We start from the raw sequence: 21,833 nt of genomic DNA, 5'->3' as shown, positions 1-21,833 counted from the left end.
AGTTTTGGATCTCATCTGTCAAGATTTTGCCCACCACTTGCACTGTCTATATGTCTCAGTAGATTGTAATCATCCTTACCTCTTGCCACCTTCGCTATTTTTGTCATCCAGCAGTTTGGCAATAGTAAATTTTGCTCATCTCATCAAAGTCATTAATATATAAGACCATAAGACATAGGAGCGGAAGTAAGGCCATTCGGCCCATCAAGTCCAGTCCGCCATTCAATCATGGCTGATGGGCATTTCAACTCCACTTACCCGCATTCTCCCCGTAGCCCTTAATCCCTTGTGACATCAAGAATATATCAATTTCTGCCTTGAAGACACTTAGCGTCCCAGCCTCCACTGCACTCTGTGGCAATGAATTCCAAAGGCCCACCACTCTCTGGCTGAAGAAATGTCTCCGCATTTCTGTTCTGAATTTACCCCCTCTAATTCTAAGGCTGTGTCCACGGTTCCTAGTCTCCTCGCCTAACGGAAACAATTTCCTAGCATCCACCCTCTCCAAGCCATGTATTATCTTGTAAGTTTCCATTAGATCTCCACTTAATCTTCTAAACTCCAATGAATACAATCCCAGGATCCTCAGCCGTTCCTCATATGTTAGACCTACCATTCGAGGGATCATTCGTGTGAATCTCCGCTGGACACGCTCCAGTGCCAATATGGTTGCCCATCTCTGTGGCATTCCACTAATTATAGGTTGCCATTAATCTCCCCTTAACCCAACTCTCTGTTCTCTTAGTTAGCAAATTCTTTACCATGCTAATATGGATAACTTCCAACATTTGAAATCCAAATATGTTACACCTATGGTTCACATTTATCCATTCTGCTTGTATTCTCCTCAAGGCATTTTAATAGACTTCTCAGGCATGACTTCCCTTCATGAAGCCAGTTGACTCAGTTTGATTATATATATTTCTATTATCTTTTATTTTCCCAATGACCGATTTAAGGTTAGCGGCCTTTTATTACCTGTTCTTGTCTCCTTTGGTTTTTGAATGAAGAAGTTGTCTTTGTAATTTTTGAATCCTCTGGGACTCTTCCAGAGTTAAAGGATTCTTGGAATATTACTGCCAGTGCATTCACCTTATAGTCTGGGATTGCTGGACTCCCTATTTTTTAAAATTCACTCGTAGGATGTGTCTCAGCCAGATTTTATTGTCCCTAGATGCCCTTGAAGAGATGTTGGTGAGCTGCCCTCCTTGAACTGCTGAAGTCCATATGCTATACGTTGACTGACAGCGTCATTAGTGAGAGAATTCTAGGATTTTGACTCAGTGACAGTGAAGGAATGGTGTTATGTTTCCAAGTCCGGATGATGAGTGGCCTGGAGGGGAACTTGCAGGTAGTGGTGTTCCCTTTATCGTTTGCGCTTGTCCTCCTTTTGCCCTGCTGAGTGTTGGCAGTGGAGGAATTGGATGCTTGTGGCTATGGTGCCTGTCAAGTAGCTGAGTTATCCTGCATGGAATAAAATTTCGTGATTGTTGGATCTTCACTCATTCAGGCAAGTTGGGAGAATTCCATCACACTCTTGACTTCTACTTTGTAGATGGTGGACAGGTTTTGAAGAATCAGAAGGTGAGTTTCATGACAAAACTGTTCTTAATTTCTGATCTGCTGTTGTAGCTACTGTATTTCCGTGCTGAGTCCAGTTAAGTTTCTGGTCAATGGCAACCCTCAGGATGTTGACATTGGGATTGTGTCCATTGAATGTCAGGGGGTTGTGATCAGACTCTCTTATTGCCTTGCATTTATATACACCGATATTACTTGCCACTTGTTAGCCCAAGCGTGGATATTGTCCAGATCTTGTTGCATGTGACCATGGACTGCTTCAGTACGTGAGGAATCATGAATGGTGCTGAACACTGTGCAATAATCAGCAAACATCTCCATTTCTGACCTTCTGTTGGAGGGAAGATCATTGATGAAGCAGTTGAAGATGGTTGGGCCAAGGACACTACCCTGAGGAACTCCTGCAGAGATGTCCTGGAGCAGAGATGACTGAGCCCAAGCAACCACACCATTTTTCTATATGCCAGGTATGACTCCAACCTGTGGAGAGTTTGGCCCCTGATACCCATTAGTTCCAGTTTTTTGCTAGGGCTCCTGATGCCATATGGTTGAATGTGGCTGTGATGTTAAGGGCTGTCACTATCACCTCACCTCTGGAATTCAATTCTACTGTCCAAGTTTAAACTGAGGCTGTCATGAGATGAGAAGTTGAGTGATCCTGGCAGAACCAAAAATGGGTGTCACTGAGCAGGTTATTGCTGTGCAGGCACTGCTTAATAGCACTGTTGATGACACCTTCCATCACTTTACTGATCAAGAGTAGACTCATGGGGCAGTAAGTGGTTGGGATGAACTTTCCTATATTTTGAGAAAAGGATATTCCTGGGCAATTTTCCACATTGTCAGGTCGATCCGAGTATTGTAGTTGTATTGGAACTGCTTGGATAGGGGAGCGGCAAGTTCTGGAACACATGTCTTCAGTACTATTGCCAGAGTGGTGTTAGAGCCCATATCCACTGTCTCCAACCATTTCTTAATATCATGTGAAGTGAATAAAATTGGCTAAAGACTGCCATCTGAGATGCTGGGGACCATTGGAGGAGGCCAAGATGGATCATCTGTTTAGTACAGATTGCTGAAGATTGTTGTGTATGCTCTAGTGTTGGGTTCATTCCTCGTTTTGGATAGTGATATTTGTGAAGCTGCTTCCTCCATTGAGTTGTTTAATTGTCCACCACTATTCATGATTGGATGTGCCAGGACCGCAGATCTTCGATTTTATCCAATGGTTGTGGTACTGTTTAGCTCTATCTGTCACTTGCTGCTTATGCTATTTGGCATGCAAGTGGTCCTGTTTAACAACTTCACTGATTGACACCTCATTTTCAGATATGCCAAATGCTGCTCCTTCCATGGCCTCTTGCACTCCCCATTGTACCAGGGTTGATCCCCTGGCTTGATGGTCACAATTGTATCCAGAGTATATTTTGCTCCCTTGCCATCTCAGTGTTTCCTCCAAGTATTGTTCCATCCATTTCACCTGACGAAGAGCAGCATTCTGAAAGCTTGTGATTTCACATAAACCTGTTGGTCTATAACTTGGGTTTGGTAGCCTATGACTTCTGACTTTGTCCACCCCAGTCCAACACTGGCACCTTCACATCATGGGTTTAGAAGAATGAGGGGTGATTTCATTGACACCGTTTTAAATTCTAACAGGACTGGACAGTAAAACACAAGAAGGATGTTCACTATGATTGGAGCATGTAGAATCTGGGGTCACAGTTTAAGCTATAGGGTAGGTCATTTAAGAATGAGGTGAGGAGAAATTTCTTCACTCAGAGAATGGTGTGGAATTCTCTTTTTACAGAAAGTGGTTAAGGTCAAGAGATTAAATGCTTTCAAGAAGGCTTTAGTGATAAAAGGACAAAATCAGAAATAGGGTACTGAATACAATGTTCAGCCATGATCTCTGAATGGTGGGAGGAGGCTTGAAGGGACAAGTAGTGTACTTCTAGAAATATTGAAAATTAAAACATGTTTGAGCCTGTGCCCTTTAATTTATTGATGGGATGTGGGCATCACAAGCTAATCTAGTATTTATTGGCGATGTCGAATTGTCCACTTTCTATGGGTCTGGAGTCACATGTGGGCCATACCAGGTAAAGGACATTAGTGAATCAGATGGCTTTTTCCAACAATTGACAATAGTTTCATGGTCTTCACGTGGCTATTGATTCCAGATTTTAATTGCATTCATGTTCTACCATCCGCCATGGTGGAATCAAACCCTGCTCCCAGAACATTACCTGGGTCTCTGAATTAATAGTTTCACAATAATACTCCTTCTCAGATGCAACCCTTCAGATCCAAGGAACATATTGGCCTTTAGCCCCATTAGTTTCCCTGTTACTTTTTCTCTACTGATTGATTAGATTTATTTTCTTTCCCCCTTTTGCACTTTGATTACTTTGTATTTTTGTGATGTTATTGTGTCCCACTACGAAGACTTATGCAAAGTGTTTATTCAATTCTTCTGCCATTTTCTGTTTCTCCATTATTATTTCCCAATTTTAGTATGTTTCTTCCTTTTTAAGTACTTAAAGAAGCTGAAAATTGCTTAGTTTACCTTAATTTTCTTTTCGCTCTCTCCTTTTTGTTAAAACTTTTCCTGTCCTCAGTCTTACCATTAATCTTTACTAAAATTTGCTACTATCCTTTAACTTCCTGATTAATCATGGTTAGCTTATCCCCCTTACTAGAATCTTTCTTCTTCACTGGGGTATATCTTTGTTGTGAGTCATGAAGTAACTCCTTAAATGTCTGCCGTTGTTCACCGCCTGCCTTTCCTGGTAAATTCCTTTCCTAGTCCACTCCAGCCAACTCTGCCTTCATTCTTTTATAATTAACTTATGTCAGTGTAGGCTTAGAATTCAAGTTGAATTTTAAGTAAATGAGCAAGCGGTCAGTATTGTTGTCAGCTCTGAACAGAACCTGAGTGTGCAGTATGTTCTTTAAGTCACACAAGCACAGCACGATGTAGTCTATCCAGTGCTAATTTCTTGAAGAGGAATACAAACTTGTGTCTTTGAAGCACTGTCTTTGAAAGACGGTAGTGGTTATGGACAACTGCTTTTTCTGCAGAGAGTTCCAAGAGTAGACATCCATTTTCATTTTTGATTCCAACTCTATGGTTGCTGACTGCTACTTTCCATTCTGGCTGTCACAATCAACTCTGGTGTTGTCATCCTTAGTGATTTCAATTTTCACCTTGGAAAAGGCATTCTGGATGAGTTTATGGAGATCTGTGTAGAAGTTCATTTTTTTCCAGGTTAGCATAAATGTAGTTGTGTTGCTTGCTGGTGGTCTTGGAAGGTGTAGCACAGGGACATGTGTTCAGAATGGCTCATTGGCAGGCTTGGAAGTTTAGTGGTGGTTATTTTTTTTTTCAGCATGAAATCAACACTAGAGAGGTGTTGTTCATCTCGATCTACCTGATCAATAGCGGGTGTAGGCAGCATTATATTCTGTCAAGCTGTCTTGCTGCATGAGACAAAAAACTGCAGATGCTGGGGTCCTGAAAAAGGGTTATACCCAAAGTGTTGACTTCGCCACCTCCTGATGCTGCCTGGCTTGCTGTGTTCTTCCAGCCTCCTGCTTGTCTTGCTCCATGAAGCAGACCTCACTCAGACATAGTATTCATGTCTAATTTGACAAGCTCATGGACCACTAGGGTTGACCTTCGTTGGGGGTAACTGTTGAGCATTGTTCTCACATTCCAGCAGTCGAGCTTCAGAATTTTGATTCTTTACTTTTGAAGCCAGGTTGAAAGTTTGCATTTTCTCTTGCAGGTTGTCCTGTTGACCAGAATAAGACAATTGGGTGTTGGGTGATGAGCATTTGTTTGGACTAGCTTTTCTTCACCCATCTCTAATTCAGGCACAAGCAGTGCTATCCTTCAGAAAGGTTGCTTGGTCACACAAGCTGATGATATCATAGAACAGTACAGTACTGTACAGGTCCTTCGACTCTGCATGTTGTGCTGACCGTTTATTCTACTCTAAGATCAAACTAACCTACATACACTTCATTTTACGAACATCCATGTGCCTATCCAAGCGTTGCTTAAATGATTAGATTAGATTAGATTACAGATTAGATTTTTAGATTTTAGATTTTTTTTTTAGATTAGATTACAGTGTGGAAACAGGCCCTTCGGCCCAACAAGTCCACACCGACCCGCCGAAGCGAAACCCACCCATACCCCTACATTTACCCCTTATCTAACACTACGGGCAATTTAGTATGGCCAATTCACCTGACCCTGCACATCTTTGGACTGTGGGAGGAAACCGGAGCACCCGGAGGAAACCCACGCAGACACGGGGAGAACGTGCAAACTCCACACAGTCAGTCGCCTGAGTCGGGAATTGAACCCGGGTCTCTGGCGCTGCGAGGCAGCAGTGCTAACCACTGTGCCACCGTGCCGCCCAGTCCTAATGTATCTGACTCTGCTACCACTGTTGGCAGTGCATTCCACATGCCCACCACTCTGACATCTCCCCTAAAGCTTCCTCTAATCACCTTAATGTTATGTCCCCTTGTGACAGCCATTTCTGCCCTGAGAAAAAGTCTCAAGACTAGGTCATCATTAAATCAATTAATGGCCAGAACTGCCTGCATTCTAGAGTAGAACCACAGCTTCCAGTGTCGTCATATACTTGTTTTGCCCCATTCCAAATATTCAGCACAAGTTGCAGTTAGAGTAGACCATTTTACCTTCCTACCTGCTCAAGGTATTTCGAAGGTGAAGTACAGTTTGTGCTGACTCTTTGAGCCTGGAGTTCATGGTCTTCAAACCATATTTTGGATTCAGAGTTTCCCTGTCTGAGATAGCTTGCAACCAAACTTTGAGTGACATGCTTTCCCTTGTTATTTTTATAAACAGCTGATAAACTGACAACAGTAGTCCATGGAATATGTTGTGGAATGCCTTTGGTCCATTTCATGATCATTTTGGACACTCAGGCTGCTTGGAATCTTTCCATTTTTGCCATTATATTTATTAAGGAAGACACCACCCAATTGAACATGCCAGGTTATTGCTGAGAGTCCGCTGCGAGTGTTGGGTGGAGATGAGATCCAGTGATTAAAGTTCATCCTATGAGTAGGGTGAAGGTGACTGAAGACATGGGGTACTACTTCTAACTGAACACCACTTCAACCTTTATATGATTCTTTAGAAAAATATTGATTTTTGTGCAAAGCAGGTGCTTGACCATACCATTGTAATTTTAATTAGCCCAGTTTCTAATTTCTAATAAAATAAACTGTGCTGCTGGGCAATGACAGTGGCAGAAATTTCTAATGGACTATTTAGAGATTTAGTATCCTTGACTTCCCTAGAATTTCTAAATTATGAAGTAGAAATTTTAAAAAATCTATCTTTAATGGAAACATCGATAGAATTTGGAAAGGCATATTTTGAAATACTGTGCTTGATTTAAAGAATAAAATGTCAATTTTAAACTAGCCTCAGCATAAAATAGGAATATAAGAAATATCCCTCATTCTGGGTACTGATTGATCCATTCGACATATCTAACAAAAATAGAGCAAGTTACTAAAGTCATTGTTCAGACTGTAGACTTCAGAGTATCCAAGCAAAAAATAAGATGTTCTTAATCGACCTTTCAATGACCCACTAACATTAAGGAACCTGTACACTTAGCAGCAAAATGATATAATAAACTTGAGGATATATAGCACAGTGGAAGAAATGCTTCTGAATGTACACTTTTTTAAATGGGAGGAGATAAATAGGCATTGCAGCCCTTACCTTTGCATAGAAAGATGTCAATGTGAACAATTACGAGCAGGAGTGATGCAGGAATGAAGAATAATATTAAGGAAACGAATAGTTCATCACTAATGAAGGTATGGGAAAGGTTGCTTAATAATGGAATCACATCAAAGATTATGTTAACAGCAGATAATGATTTGGTAAATGTGAAGGCCGAGATGCATAGCGTCCTAATAATGTTGAGGTGCAACCTGTTGCAGCATTGGTCTCAGTGCCCTGAGGATTTGAAACTTTCCTTTCTGCAGCTCATGAATTGATCTTTCCTGATCTTCCTATTTCTAATCTCGTTAGATGTGCAGTAATCAGCTATTGCCTATGAAGACCCCATTTTTTTTTTTTAACTTCCTTCCCAGCTCCCGAAAATCTGTCCATAGCCTCTTCCATTGTTGGTACCAAGTATATAACAACTTGCTCACTCTCTTTCCACCCTAACCTATTGCAGAATGTTCAGAACCTTCTTTGTGATGTCCTTTATCCAATTTACCCCAGCACCAGTGAAGCAAAAGACCATGTTGTGATGATTACAGAAGTACTCATCTCATCTCTAGCTATGAAATCTTCTTTTATAACTGTGTTTCTATTCTTTGTTTTTTCCTCCTGTGGAGTCTGTTGACAGAATCAGTACTGCACTCCTTCAAAATGTTGTCACGTTCTGCAGTCTAGTTCCGAGACTATGCCTGGTATTGTTTTGGAGGTGGCAAATACCCCAAAACCACCTGAAATTCCTATCTCTTCCTTTTCCAGACCTGGCAGGTAATGACCAATCAGCATTAACAAATGCATTCTCCATGCAACTGAAAACAAAAATGTTGGAGATCACAGTGGGTCAGGCAGCATTCATGGAGAGAAAGCAAACTAACCTTTCCAGTCTAGATGATTCTTCATCATATTTTGTCTTGCTTTCTTTCCATGGATGCTGCCTGACATGCTATGATCGCCGGCAGTTTTTATTTTCAGTTCAGATTCCAGCATCTGCAGTAGTTTGCTCTTCTATCCTACATCGAAGGAGAGCACTTGCCAATTAGCATTCTCTTCTTGTACAGTACAAATATTGTTTTTTTCCCCTTGACTTAGTCATCTTGCAAATTGATGACTTTAAGATGAAAAGCTTTAGAAAAGTAGTAGAACAAATATGATTGTAAAATTTAAGTAGTATTTTGGCAGACACATGAACAGCAAGGAATAGAAGGATACGGACCATGTGCAGGCAGATAGGATTAACTTAGAATAGCATCAGGGTCAGCACAGACGTGTGGACTGAAGGCCATCTTCCTATACTGTTATGTTCTATGTTCTGTATTAATTTTTCGGTAGTACTCTGATTTCATATTACTGAATGACTTCTTTTAATATCTAATGAGTACCTTGTGTAAAATATTAATTTTAATTAATGTCTCTAGATTTGCTATCTGCTGATAACTCTAATAACAATGAATGAACTAAAAATACTTCACTTATTCAACTGATGCTTTTAGTTCTTTTTAACCTTTCTTTCCAACAATTACTGTTGCCTTTGCTTAGATGCTCTGTTCCTGAACTCCTTCAGTTCTGTGTTGTTCACCTCTGGGCTTTCCAAACAAACGGTTCTTACCTGCTGTTTTGTAACCTCACTCATTGATTTTGTTTTCCTGTTGATTTGTTGTCGGTCGTTTCTCTAATTCTCATTCACTCCTACAAGCTAATCCTCTATTGAAACTCTATAATGAGTTTCAATCATTGCTTTTATCTGTAAGTCTTTGCCATTGTTTCCCGTCAGGCTTGATCTCTGACATGAAGTATCTATAGATTTGGACGTCTGTATATTTAATCTAACCTTCCTGTCACTTTCTACTTCAGTTCACCCTCATAATCCCATTTTGGGTTCTTCCCTGATTGTATATCTGGCAAACAGGCTTAATATAGTCTTTGGGAACCATATACAATTTTTTTACGTCCCGGCCCGCCTACTTCCAATTGCCATTTTGTTACTTTTTTAAAAAAAATTCACAGACAACTAAAAATAGTCTTATTTTTTATTTGTAGATTGAGAGTTCTTTTTAACACTGTTGGATCTCCCCCTTTGTGCCCCCTCACCACATTCTCTGCAGCAGTGCAGATTTTGTCCTTCATTCTAGTTTCTTTAATGTCAGTTCCCACAGTAAGTATTAACGAGAGCAGGATTTGATAAGGGTAATTTGTAAATGCACACAATGTTAATTGGAGTCTTTACAACATGGAAGAAAGACATTCAGAGTGTTGGCTCCATTCTGGCTCTCCATAGAGGAACCCAATCAGTTCCATTCCCTGCTGTTGTGCTGTGGCCTGCAGGTTTATGTGTCTCAAATATCCATCCTTTTGAAGTCATTCACTATCTCCACTTTCAGCACCTCTGCAGGCAGCATGTTCCAGGTTATTACTTTTTCTATTAAAAGGAGATTTCCCTCTGAAACACATCTGTTGCCCAAGACATTAAATATTTGGTCCATCGTCCTTGTACAATCACCTTTTTCTTTGTCCCCCTTTTCTGAACCTATCATGATCATGGACATCTCGATCAAATCACCTCTTAATCAATCCTCTGTTTCAAGGTGACCAACCTCAGTTTCTCCAGTCTAACCTTGTAGCAAAAATCCTTCTCCCTGGAGCCACAGTGGTAAATTTTCTTTGCTCCTTCTCAAGGACCACCACATTCTTCCTCTAAAATGGTGACCAGAACAGGCTGCAATATTTAAGTTTCTATGGCCTTACCAAAAACTTTTTTAATAAGTGAGGAAAAACTTTGCCATACCTTTGTACTTGATACCTCTGAATATAAATACAGGATCACATATGCTTTTCTAACTAAGCTTTCAATACATTTGGCAACCTCTGAAAATGTATGCACATGAACCCCCATCACGTGCTGCCCTACACACTGTTCAGAATTGTGCCATGAAATATAGATTGCCTCTCCCTATTTCCCTTTTCACAAAATATCATTTCACACTTCTCTGTATTAAATTCCAAGGGCTGCCACTTCTCCCATTCTGCTGGCCTATCAATAGCCCAAGTCCTGCTGTTGATTAATATCCACTGTATTGTCTGCCAGCTTTTTGTTTCAATCATTGACAACATTTGAACTTTAACTTTGTATTCCATTCAGTATTCCATCATCCAGTCTGAAAACAGTTATTTACCATGACTAGCTGTTTTCTGTCCTTGAGGCAATTATTATTTAAGCGGACACTAACTCCTATTCCACAAGTTTCTTTTTCTTCTCTTTTCTGCTACTTTTTCTTTTTAAATGGTATTTGCTAAAATTCTATACAGACAACATCCATTTCATTCCTATGAATTGTTAGTCTGTGTAAAATATTTTGTGATGATGTAGCAGGTAATTTGGAAGTCTTTCCAATTGATAACAAAATGCATTTTTTTGAAAATATTGAGTCGTTGAAACTGGAAATTATAAGCAATAGTAGCACAATGTAATCAAACTTGCTATGATCTTTCATTCTGGTATCCTACACATCATACATTGTAATTGGTGTTTAATTTGGTAAATTTGACAACATGGAAATGTGTTGCTGGAAAAGCGCAGCAGGTCAGGCAGCATCTAGGGAACAGGAGAATCGACGTTTCGGGCATTAGCCCTTCTTCAGGGCCCTTCTCCTGAAGAAGGGCTAATGCCCGAAACGTCGATTCTCCTGTTCCCCAGATGCTACCTGACCTGCTGCGCTTTTCCAGCAACACATTTCCATCTCTGATCTCCAGCATCTGCAGACCTCACTTTCTCCTCAAAAATTTGACAACATGGTTGATTCAATTTTTAAGAATAGTTGAAATTTGAACATTGTAACATTTAAGTACAAACTGAAAGTGCTAGAGAAACTTTACAGCTCCAGCAGCATCTGTGGAGAAAATAGATACTACTACTTCAGAACTAAATGCCATGGTTTCTTTTTTTCTCTTCGATTTAAAATTATTTGATTTCCTCCAATAAAATGCACTATGATTTGTGTATACCGATGTTCTGTATAAAATAAGTATGGGATAAAGCTTAATCAACTCACTGATTTTCTTTTCCAGTTGTTTCCCATCCATTCTGTATCCTGTTTCTAACACAGGCACAGCCATTTGTATTCTTGTACCACATTTTCATGAAATCCCATATAGTAGCATTCGTGCTTTTGGCTCAATATTCAGTTACTACTAATCAACACCTGTTGTACCTACACAGTTCAAACAATTTCAAAAGTAAATGGTTGTATTAAATGCAAAGAGCCAGACACTCTTGTTATCCTTAGCATTTTCAGTTCCAGACCAGGATGCCATGTGAAATCTGAGCTTATGTCCTGTTTATCTTGGCAAACAGGAATCTAATTTGCCAAAAGTTTTGTATTCAAATGAGCTACAAGTTAAACTACTAGTGCTTCTGTTGCAGTCAATTTTTTTTCATTTCAGTGATATAACCAAATAATATGATCTGAAGGCGAGATCCAGTTGAATCTAAAGCATGTTGCGGTGTTCCCTGCCTGGTTTACCTGCTTTCCAACTGTTTAAATTTAAAGTAGAACCTTTCCGAAATAACAAAATAATCTTTCATGGAATGAACTCCTTACCCTTAAATTTATGTTGCTCATTAAACTGTTGAACAGGTAGGTAGAGAAACCACACGGGAGCCGCAGGAAACTCTGCCCCAAGATAGCAAACGCTAATCCGGCAAAAGTCACCTCGTCAATATAATGGATAGAATTAGTGAGGAGCTGCTCCTCCAAACACAGGCTGGCTTCCTCATTGCTTGCTGCAGCAAACGTAGTACAGAAACAGCCTGTGATTCGAGGAGCAGCAGTTTAAAGAGTAAGTCCGAGCAGAAGGGAATCAAGAGAGCTGGAGCAGGCTTTTACCAGGAATCAGGAGTTTTGGGGCTTTTGCTGGGCTTATGGTAATTGGGAAGCTCCACTACAAACCTTCCTCCAGCCGATAAAAGTATCCATTAATAGTTAAACTCTGTTTGCTGTGACTCAGCCAATTTCATAACCATGTTTCACTGTCCATTCCATTTCATTCCACAAGTTTTAACTTTGCTCACAAGTAAATCATAGTGTTTTGTCAGATGCCTCACATGCTACATCAACTGTGTTATCTTCCATCAACCCTTTCTGTTACTACTTCAAAACCTCCAGCAAGTTCGTTAAACACAACTTTCCTTTAAGAAATCCATGCTGGTTATCCTTAATTGATCCAAGTTTATCATATGATTTGGAATGTTTTTGGAAGTTCCCAATGACCAAACGTAAACTTACTGGTCTGTAATTGGTCAGGTTTTCCTCACACCTTTATTGGAACAAGGGCATGATGTTTGTAATTCACTAGTCCCTAGGCGACATCACGAGTCAAAGAAGATAGGCAAATAGTTTTTCAGTTTTCACACTCACTCCCTTTAGTTATCACTCGATGCATCTTATCTGGCCCTGGTGCTAGTCACCTTTGTGTAGTGAGTTCAGTCAGTAGCGTTTTCTTAGCAATGTTGAGCCCCCCTGAAATTTGTCCTCTGTTACCATGGCCTAAGTAGCATCTGTTTCCTTGGTCAAGACAGATGCAAAGTATCCATTTAGAGTCATCGAGATATTCAACACAGAAACAGACCCTTCAGTCCAACTCATCCATGCTGACCAAATATCCTAAATAAATCTAATCCCATTTGCCAGCGTTTGGTCCATATTCCTCTAAACCCTTCCTATTCATGTACCCATCCAGATGCCTTTCAAATGTTATAATTGTGCCAGCCTTCACAACTTCCACTGGCAGGTCATTCTGTACACTCACCATCCTCTGTGAAAAAGTTGCCCTTTAGGAAACCAGGAACTGTAGACCAGTGAGCCTGGCATCAGTGGTGTGCAAGTTGTTGGGAGGGAATTCTGAGGGACAGAATTTACATGCATTTGGAAAGGCAAGGACTGATTAGGGATAGTCAGCATGGCTTCCTGCATGGGAAATAACGTCTCACAGACTGAGTTTTTTTGAGGAATTAACAAAGAGAATTGATGAGGGCAGAGGGATGGTCGGGATCTATATGGATTTCAGGTATTTCCCATGCAGGAAGCCATGCTGACTATCCCTAATCAGTCCTTGCCTTTCCAAATGCATGTAAATTCTGTCCCTCAGAATTCCCTCCCAACAACTTGCACACCACTGATGCCAGGCTCACTGGTCTACAGTTCCTGGTTTCCTTACCACTTTTCTTAAATAGTCGAACCATATATTCAAGCTCCAGTCTTCCAGCACCTCACTTGTGGCTATCAGTGATACAAATATCTCGGCAAACTCCTGCCTAGCTTCCCACCGAGTTCTAGAGTACACCTGATTAGGTCCCGGGGATTTAATATCTCAACCCTGCTTCCACAGGTAAGTACCCTTTTCTGTCCCTAAATAATCCTATTCCTCCTTTTATTATTTGTACCTGTAGAAAACTTTGAAATTCCTTTTAAGTTGACTGCCAATTTTGTTTTCATAATTCCTCTTTGTTTCTCATATTTGTTTTTACCCCTCTTTCTGGAATTACTATATTTTGCACTTGATTCCTGTCATACACACACTTTTTTTGTTTATCCTAATTTCAATCTCCTTTTTCATCTAGAGTGCAGTGGATTGATTTGCTCTCCTTATTCCCAAACACCAAATCTGGCAGAGCCTCCTTCCTTGTTGGACTGGACACACACAACAATAGAAAATTCTCTTGGACTTTGCTTGCCCCTCACTGACCTTTACTTTAGCCAAATGTAAACTGGAATAAAGGTAAAGTCCCCCTTTTATAACACTGCATAATGTTTGCACCTGCCTGTAATTTCCTTGTGTATTTGTTCCTCTACATCCCTCCCATTTGGTGGACTATATGCTATGTTGAGCAATGTACTTGCACATTTTTTGTTTTGTAGCACTAGCCACATTCATTCTCTCCTTGAATTCCCTACCCACTCTCTTGTTCCAGTACTGCAATGCTGTCCTTAATTAATACTGCCCCGCCCACTTGTCCTTCCTACTTTTCCTATCTTTCCAGAATCCCTTGAATCCAGGACTATCTAACACCCAGTCCCGCTCTTCCTTGAACCAGGTCTCTGTTTTAGCCATAACATCTCAGCTCTGCACAACAATCTGCACTTGCAACTCACTGTATTTTTAAACTATAATTTGTGCATTTTCCTGATGCACTCTGATTTTGAAAGTTTTAATTTCTCTATTATTGCAACTTCATCTATTGAATGTTGTCTATTCTGGTGCTGTTACTTGCATTATTTTGTGGACCTTTGTATTCCTCTTTGATAAGTTGTCCTGGTATTCGCACCCCTGCTGATTTGAGTCTTCAACAGCATCAGTAGAACCCCAAAGAAACTCAGTCCCAGCTTTGTTTGGATGCATCTCATCTGGTTTCTGCAGGTGGCATTTCCCTCAGCGCCAGTCCCAGTTTCCCAACCATGTGAAGTCCTGCCTCCTGTGCAATCTTTCTAGCCATGCTTTAATCTGTCTTGTCTTCCTATTTCTGTACGCACTTGCATCTGTCACACAGGAGTAACAGAAGAAAACTACTTTTGAGGTCCTGCTTGTGATTTTCAACTGAGCTCTGTAAAATCTAACTGCAGGACCACAAGCAATCAGATGATTTGACGACAGGGTTATGTTCTCATTTTTATTGGTCCTTTTGGTTTCATTTCTGAGTGGCTATTTCAAAAGAACAAAAGTACAACACAGGAACTGACCCTTCAGCCTCCAAGCCTGTACCGATCATTATGCCTTAACTAAACTAAAAAACAAATCTTCTGCCCTGATTTGGTCGGTATCATTCTATTCCCTTCCTATTCTTGTAACCATCCAGATACCTCAAGTGTCACCTGCTTTCTCCACTTCATCTGGCAGTGTGTTTCAGACTCCTACCACACTCTGTGAAAAGCTTCCCTTGTACAGCTCCCTTAAACTAGTCCCTGCCACCCCCCCCCCCCCCTCCCACCTTCTACCTGTTAACACTTGTAATTGAAAAGTCAACCCTGGGGAAAAAGCCTTTGATAATGCACCCTATTTATGTCTTTCATAATTTTGTTGACATCTATCAGGTCTAGTGCAAAAGGAGGATGCAGAGATGCTTCAGAGTGTTTTGGACAAGCTGAGTGGGCAAATGCAATGCAGATGAGGTATAATGCAGATAAATGCGAGGTTATCCACTTTGGCAGCAAAAACAGGAAGGTAGATTATTATGTGAATGTCTATAAATTAAGAAAGGGGAATATGCACCAAGAAGGTAAGCACGTAGTGGAGCAGGCAGTAAACAAAGCAAATGGTATGCAGGCCTTCATTGCAAGACAATTACAGTGCAGGAACAGAGATGTCTTGCTGCAATTATACAGGGCCTTAGTGAGACCAAACCTGGAATATTGTGCACAGTTCTGGTATCCTTTATCTGATAAAGGATCTTCTTGCTATCAAGGGAGCACAACAAAGGTTCACCAGACTAATTCCTGGGATAGCAGGATTGATGTATGAGGAGAGGCTGAATCGGTTAGGATTACATCTGCTGGAATTCTGAAGAATAGGGAAAATTTCATAACCTGTAAAGGTTTAGCAGGTTGAGATAGGGTAGATATAAGGTGAAGCCCAGACCAGGATTCACAATCTAAGAAGACTGAGATGAGGAGAAATTTCTCCAACCAGAGAGTGGTGAGTCGATGGAATTTGCTACCACAGAGAGCAGTTGAGGCCAAAACATTGCATGATTTCAAGGAGGACTTGGGTATAAGACTTGGGGCTAAAGTGATCAAAGGATATTGAAGAAAAGCGGGAACAGGCTGTTGAGTTGGTTGATCGGCTATGATTATAATGAATGATGGAGCAGACTTGAAGGGCCAAATGGCTTATTCCTGCTTCTATTTTCTATCTTTACAATCACAGTCGATCAGACAGGTAAAGACGTGTTAAGTTTACAAGTCTGAACTGATATTTGCAATGCAATGAAACCCAGATGCCCTCGGAAGTTTTTCATTTTCATTTCCCTTTCACCACAATACTGTAAAAGGCTATTCCTGGTTGGCAGCATTTGATGTGGTGCACAGTTGGGCATTAAATATGGTGCTGAAAGTGCCAGAAGGCCACATACGTGCATCCTGGTCTGCATATGATAGACACATGGCACCATAGAGGTGTAATGCATGCATAAAAAGGTGAGCAACATAAAATTGCACAAGAAAACTTGCTGGGGCTCATTCCCTCCATGAAACTCCCCAAAATCGACACTCAGCTAATTTTTGGTAAAATGTTGTCCAATCTGTCATTCCTTTTAATAAAGGGAGCTCAACCCTGTGGTAAGAACAGCCATCTTTATTTGACTCTTTGTGCACTAAATTATTATTATGTTGCTTTACTTTACATGCAAAAATTATTTTACTTTTGTGAGATTGAAAGTAGCTTCTGCACTGATTTTAGTATCATTATACTCTTTCTTCCTGTCTGCCTCTTCCTGGAGAAATGGTTTTTCATGAAAAATAAAGTAATAGGTTCCCAAAAATTAAAAGTTGCATGATGCAGTGATTCCAGCCATTCCTGAAGAAGGCTAACAGAAACATTATTTTTTCTCTAATCCAGGTTCCTCATTCTTTAATTTTAATTCAGCATGCCATTGGTGAAAAGGAACATAGAGCCCAGATATTTGTGCCATACCGTACTGCCAGGAAGTATCCGGAATGAACTGGAATGCGTGACGAACATTTCTTTGGCAAATGTAATCCGGCAGCTGAGTAGCCTAAGTAAGTAACTTGCATTTAACCTTGAATGCATTTACCCATAAGCTTCGGTATTGCAAGTACAAATTGTATGTATAAGCCCTTAAAACATGTTATTATTTAACACTTGCACCATAACCAATTAGAGTAGCATTAATCACTTTGTGTATATGGCAGAGAAATTAGTTTTATGGGTTATTGTAAATAAAAACTTCAAATTATTTTTTCATGTATCTTTTGAATGAGCCATTCTATGTTTTAATAGGAACCTTTTCAACTTTTTGGATGTTACCTTGTTTCTTTTAAAATTGTTGGGAGTATTTGCATAATTTCCATCTTTTAGTTTTATCGCTATAGGTGAAAAAATTCTGCATGATCATTACCAGAAGATACAATGGCTTTTAAATTGCTAGTTTAATGAAAGATTAATGCATAGTTGTTTAGTGATTATGAAAAGATCTACTAGCTGTGAATCCAAGTAAGTGAGTTCAGACTAACCAGCAAATTATTCTCTTTGCTTTTGGACCAATGCCTTTATCATACCATTCATAGCACTAATTTTATGATTTATAATCAACAGCTAGGTGACCAGCTGAAGTCAATCTATAGTTTCCATCCCCTCCCTCTCACCATTTCTTGATGTAACAAATTACATTGTAAAAACACAGGATTCCCTTCATCAACCTAGTCAATTCATGTCAAGTGATTTGTCATTTGACCTCTGCATAACACACCAGTGTGCTTGTTGTCATGGCTTCTGTCGCCTGAACCATTCATATGGCAAGTTTTTATTAATGTTAACATTTTATATTCCATTTCATTTGGTTGCAAGCCAAAGTTGATATAATTATGGAGATGCACAGGAATTGGTTCTGGGAACTCAATTTTAGCTGAAGGACAGAAGGTATGGTTATCATTTGCAAATGATACAAAATAAGGTATTTTGTAAAGAGAAAAAAAAGGTCAAAAGAATATGCAGGGAGCTCCCCTTATCTAGTATCCAAGCATCTGGAATTCTCATGCAAATGGCAAATTTACCATTCTTGTATGGTTACTTCAAAAATACTTATCTGAACTTGGCATATGTTCACCAACCAAACCATAGGGCTCCCAGCTGCTGCAAACTGCACTGACCATTGTCTTCCCTTACGCAGCTGCTATTCCAGTAATGGCTAGTTGAATTTGTGATCATATTATATCTGAAATTTTCACACATCAATCCACTGTTTTGCCTAAGAAGACTCCCATGTAAGGACTCAAGTGAAAAAGTGTTGTTTTGACTTTTAAAACAAAAATATAAGAAAGATTGGAAAAGGGTGAAAATGAACTTATGCAGAATTCTGTGTTGGTTCATCAACAATGTGACATGAAAATAGCAAATTGAAAAGCTTAAAAAATTCTTTGGAATCTGAGCGATAAAAGCATAACGCATCATACACTGCGAATTCATAAGCTTGAAGATTTGAATACCGCATTGTATGAATGATTTTTATTAGATTTTGGAACATGCACATATCTCTGGATCAATGTTTGTGGAAAAGGTGAAAGAATTTTGTGAAAAGGTGAAGACCACTGCACCATGTACCTTTTTCTCAAGGATGGTTCACTCACTTTGAGATGCAGTGTGTGATCCAAAAGTTTGAATGTATCTTCCTATTCATTGTACTAGTGCTCTAAATCCATAAAAAAAAATTCTAGAGATGAAATTGATGAATGGCTGGATGTAAACAAGGATGTTTGTTATAATAGCCTTAAATACAGAAAATATAGACAATGTTTTGGTAGTGACAAACCTAAAATTCAAGAAGAAGAATCAAATGTTGAAGAAGGGAGTAGGTTGGAAGAGTTTGGCCTGCTGCCAAAGGATTTGAAAATGTCCTTGCAGTTATTGTAACAAGGTCAGCCAACTGGACTTTGAGAGAGTAAGTTCCCTGATTGGACCAGATTAACAGCCCCAATCGGAGACCTGGCTGACACACTAAGGGTGCGTGTCAAAGATACTGACAGTCTGGTACCTGACTCTTTATGAGACAGTGCTATAATCAAGGGCTGTTCATGTGTAAATAAAAGGTGACTTGGTGATAAGGAAAAGGCCTCTTTGGGGTTATTTCAGTCCTGAGACTTATTTAGCAGCAAAATTACTTTATTGCACAAACTATAATGCAGTTTCATGTCCTGCATTCCCAGTTTTTGAAAGAAGTGAGCAAAGCATGCAAGCAGGCAGATAAATTTATTCAAGAGGGCTTCCAGGCCGAAATTGATATCATCTCAGCCCTCAATATCAGCTGTTGCTCAAGGTGCAAGTGCTAGTTCTGTTGATGACCTTGATGAAATAATGAGTTTCCAGAACTCACCAAGTAATTTGCACTGCCCTTTTGAGATGCAGATTTAAGTATTTTTAATTCAAAGATTTTGAAAGTGAACTATATTTGGTTTCAAGAATAGCGTTACTCATACAATGGCAGATTCATATAACCAACACCCCTCATTCCCCATAATGCCAGATAATGAGGAGTTTGTTCTACATAGATGAAAGCAGGGGTTTGGATGTCCTGATGCATGAGTTGTAAAAGATTAATTTATGCATAGAGCAAGTAAGGGGAATTTAATGCAAAAATAGGGAGGCTATGCTTCAATTATATGGGAAATTTGTAAGATCTGACCTGGAATTTTGGGCATAGTTATCATCACCTAATTTAAGGAAGGAGGTAGATCGGAGTAGATTTGCTAGACTAATAGCTGGAATGGACAGATTGTGAAGTGCTGGATGCTTTGAAACAGTTATAGCTGGATAAATCCCCAAGACCTGATCAGGTGAACCCGAGAACTCTGTGGGAAGCTAGAGAAGTATTTGCGGGGGCCTCTTGCTGAGATATTTGTATCATCGATAGTCACAGGTGAGGTGCCGGAAGACTGGAGGTTGGCAAGCATGGTGCCACTGTTTAAGAAGGGTGGTAAGGACAAGCCAGGGAACTATAGACCGGTGAGCCTGACCTCAGCGGTGGGCAAGTTGTTGAAGGAAATCCTGAAGGACAGGATGTACATGTATTTGGAAAAGCAAGGACTGATTAGGGATAGTCAACATGGCTTTGTGCATGGGAAATCATGTCTCACAGACTTGATTGAGTTTTTTGAAAAAGTAACAAAGAAGATTGAGGGCAGAGCAGTAGATGTGATCTATATGGACTTCAGTAAGGCATTCGACAGTGTTCCCCATGGGAGACTGATTAGCAAGGTTAGATCTCACGGATTGCAGGGAGAACTAGTCATTTGGATACAGAACTGGCTCAAAGATAGAAGACAGGGTGATGGTGGAGGGTTGTTTTTCAGACTGGAGGTCTGTGACCAGTGGAGTGCCACAAGGATCGGTGCTGGGTCCTTTACTTTTTGCCATTTACATAAATGATTTGGATGCGAGCATAAGAGGTACAGTTAGTAAGTTTGCAGATGACCCCAAAATTGGAGGTATAGTGGACAGTGAAGAGGGTTACCTCAGATTACAACAGGATCTGGACCAGATGGGCCAATGGGCTGCGAAGTGGCAGATGGAGTTTAATTCCGATAAATGCGAGGTGCTGCATTTTGGGAAAGCAAATCTTAGCAGGACTTATACACTTAACGGTAAGGTCCCAGGGAGTGTTGCTGAACAAAGACATTGAAGTGCAGGTTCATAGCTCCTTGAAAGTGGAGTCGCAGGTAGATAGGATAGTGAAGAAGGCATTTGATATGCTTTCCTTTATTGGTCAGAGTATTGAGTACAGGAGTTGGGAGGTCATGTTGCGACTGTTGGAATATTGCGTGCAATTCTGGTCTCCTTCCTATCGGAAAGAATGTTGTGAAACTTGAAAGGGTTCAGAAAAGATTTACAAGGATGTTGCCAGCGTTGCAGGGTTTGAGCTATAGGGAGAGGCTGAACAGGCTGGGGCTGTTTTACCTGGAGTGTTGGAGGCAGAGGGGTGACCTTATGGAGGTTTACAAAATTATGAGGGACATGGATAGGATAAATAGATAAAGTCTTTTCCCTGGGGTCAGGGAGTCCAGAACTAGAGGGCATAGGTTTAGGGTGAGAGGGGAAAGATATAAAAGAGACCTAAGGGGCAACGTTTTCACGCAGAGGGTGGTACGTGTATGGAATGAGCTGCCAGAGGAAGTGGTGGAGGCTGATACAATTGCAACATTTAAGAGGCATTTGGATGGGTATATGAATAGGAAGGGTTTGGAGGAATATGGGCCTGGTGCTGGCAGGTGGGACTAGACTGAGTTGGGATATCTGGTCGGCATGGAGGGGTTGGACCGAAGCGTCTGATTCCATGCTGTGCATCTCTATGACTATGACTATGACTAGACAGCTGAGGCTGGTATCTTCTGTTATTTTGATGACTTGATTAAAGTACTTAACTTCTGAGTATCTTGACAGGGCAGATATGGAGAGAATCATATGAGAGAATCTGAAACTAAGGAGTTATTTTTTGAAAATTGGAGGTTGCCTATTTAAAATGGATTAGGCAATTTTTGTTTGAACGTTTGAGAGTATTTGGAATTCTGTTTTTGAGGAAGTGGTGGAAGCAGAGTCATTGAATGTTTTAGACAGCGAGATTGGAGTTGATAGGTTATCAGAGGTAGGCGGAAAAGTTGTTTTTGAGGTTCTGATCCGATCAGCCAGCTTTTTGAATGGCACAGTAGCTCGCGAGGCTGAAAAGCCTACTTTCCTTCTGATTTGCATA

The 21,833-nt window shown here is 40.3% G+C and overlaps 1 protein-coding gene across 7 annotated transcripts in view; it reads left to right on the top strand.

The window, feature by feature from the left end:
- The window catches only part of wasf1 (WASP family member 1), a 113,457-nt gene that overhangs the window by 37,276 nt on the left and 54,348 nt on the right, over positions 1 to 21,833 (top strand). For 3 of the 7 annotated variants that reach the window (XM_043687127.2, XM_043687125.2, XM_043687121.2), the window contains exons 2-3: positions 13,983 to 14,140; positions 16,973 to 17,133. In XM_043687127.2, the coding sequence (XP_043543062.1) occupies positions 17,001 to 17,133 (133 nt within the window). In that variant the 5' untranslated portion in view covers positions 13,983 to 14,140; positions 16,973 to 17,000. The remainder of the gene's footprint in view (positions 1 to 13,982; positions 14,141 to 16,972; positions 17,134 to 21,833) is intronic. The other 4 variants (XM_087983073.1, XM_043687122.2, XM_043687124.2 and 1 more) reach the window with 3 other exon arrangements.

This window comes from Chiloscyllium plagiosum, unplaced genomic scaffold, assembly GCF_037043375.1.
Source record: "Chiloscyllium plagiosum isolate Xiang-an unplaced genomic scaffold, Cpla_swu_hap1 HiC_scaffold_3, whole genome shotgun sequence".
NCBI lineage: Eukaryota > Metazoa > Chordata > Chondrichthyes > Orectolobiformes > Hemiscylliidae > Chiloscyllium > Chiloscyllium plagiosum.
Note: the sequence above shows the minus strand (reverse complement) of the source record. Positions and strands in the feature narration are given on the sequence as shown.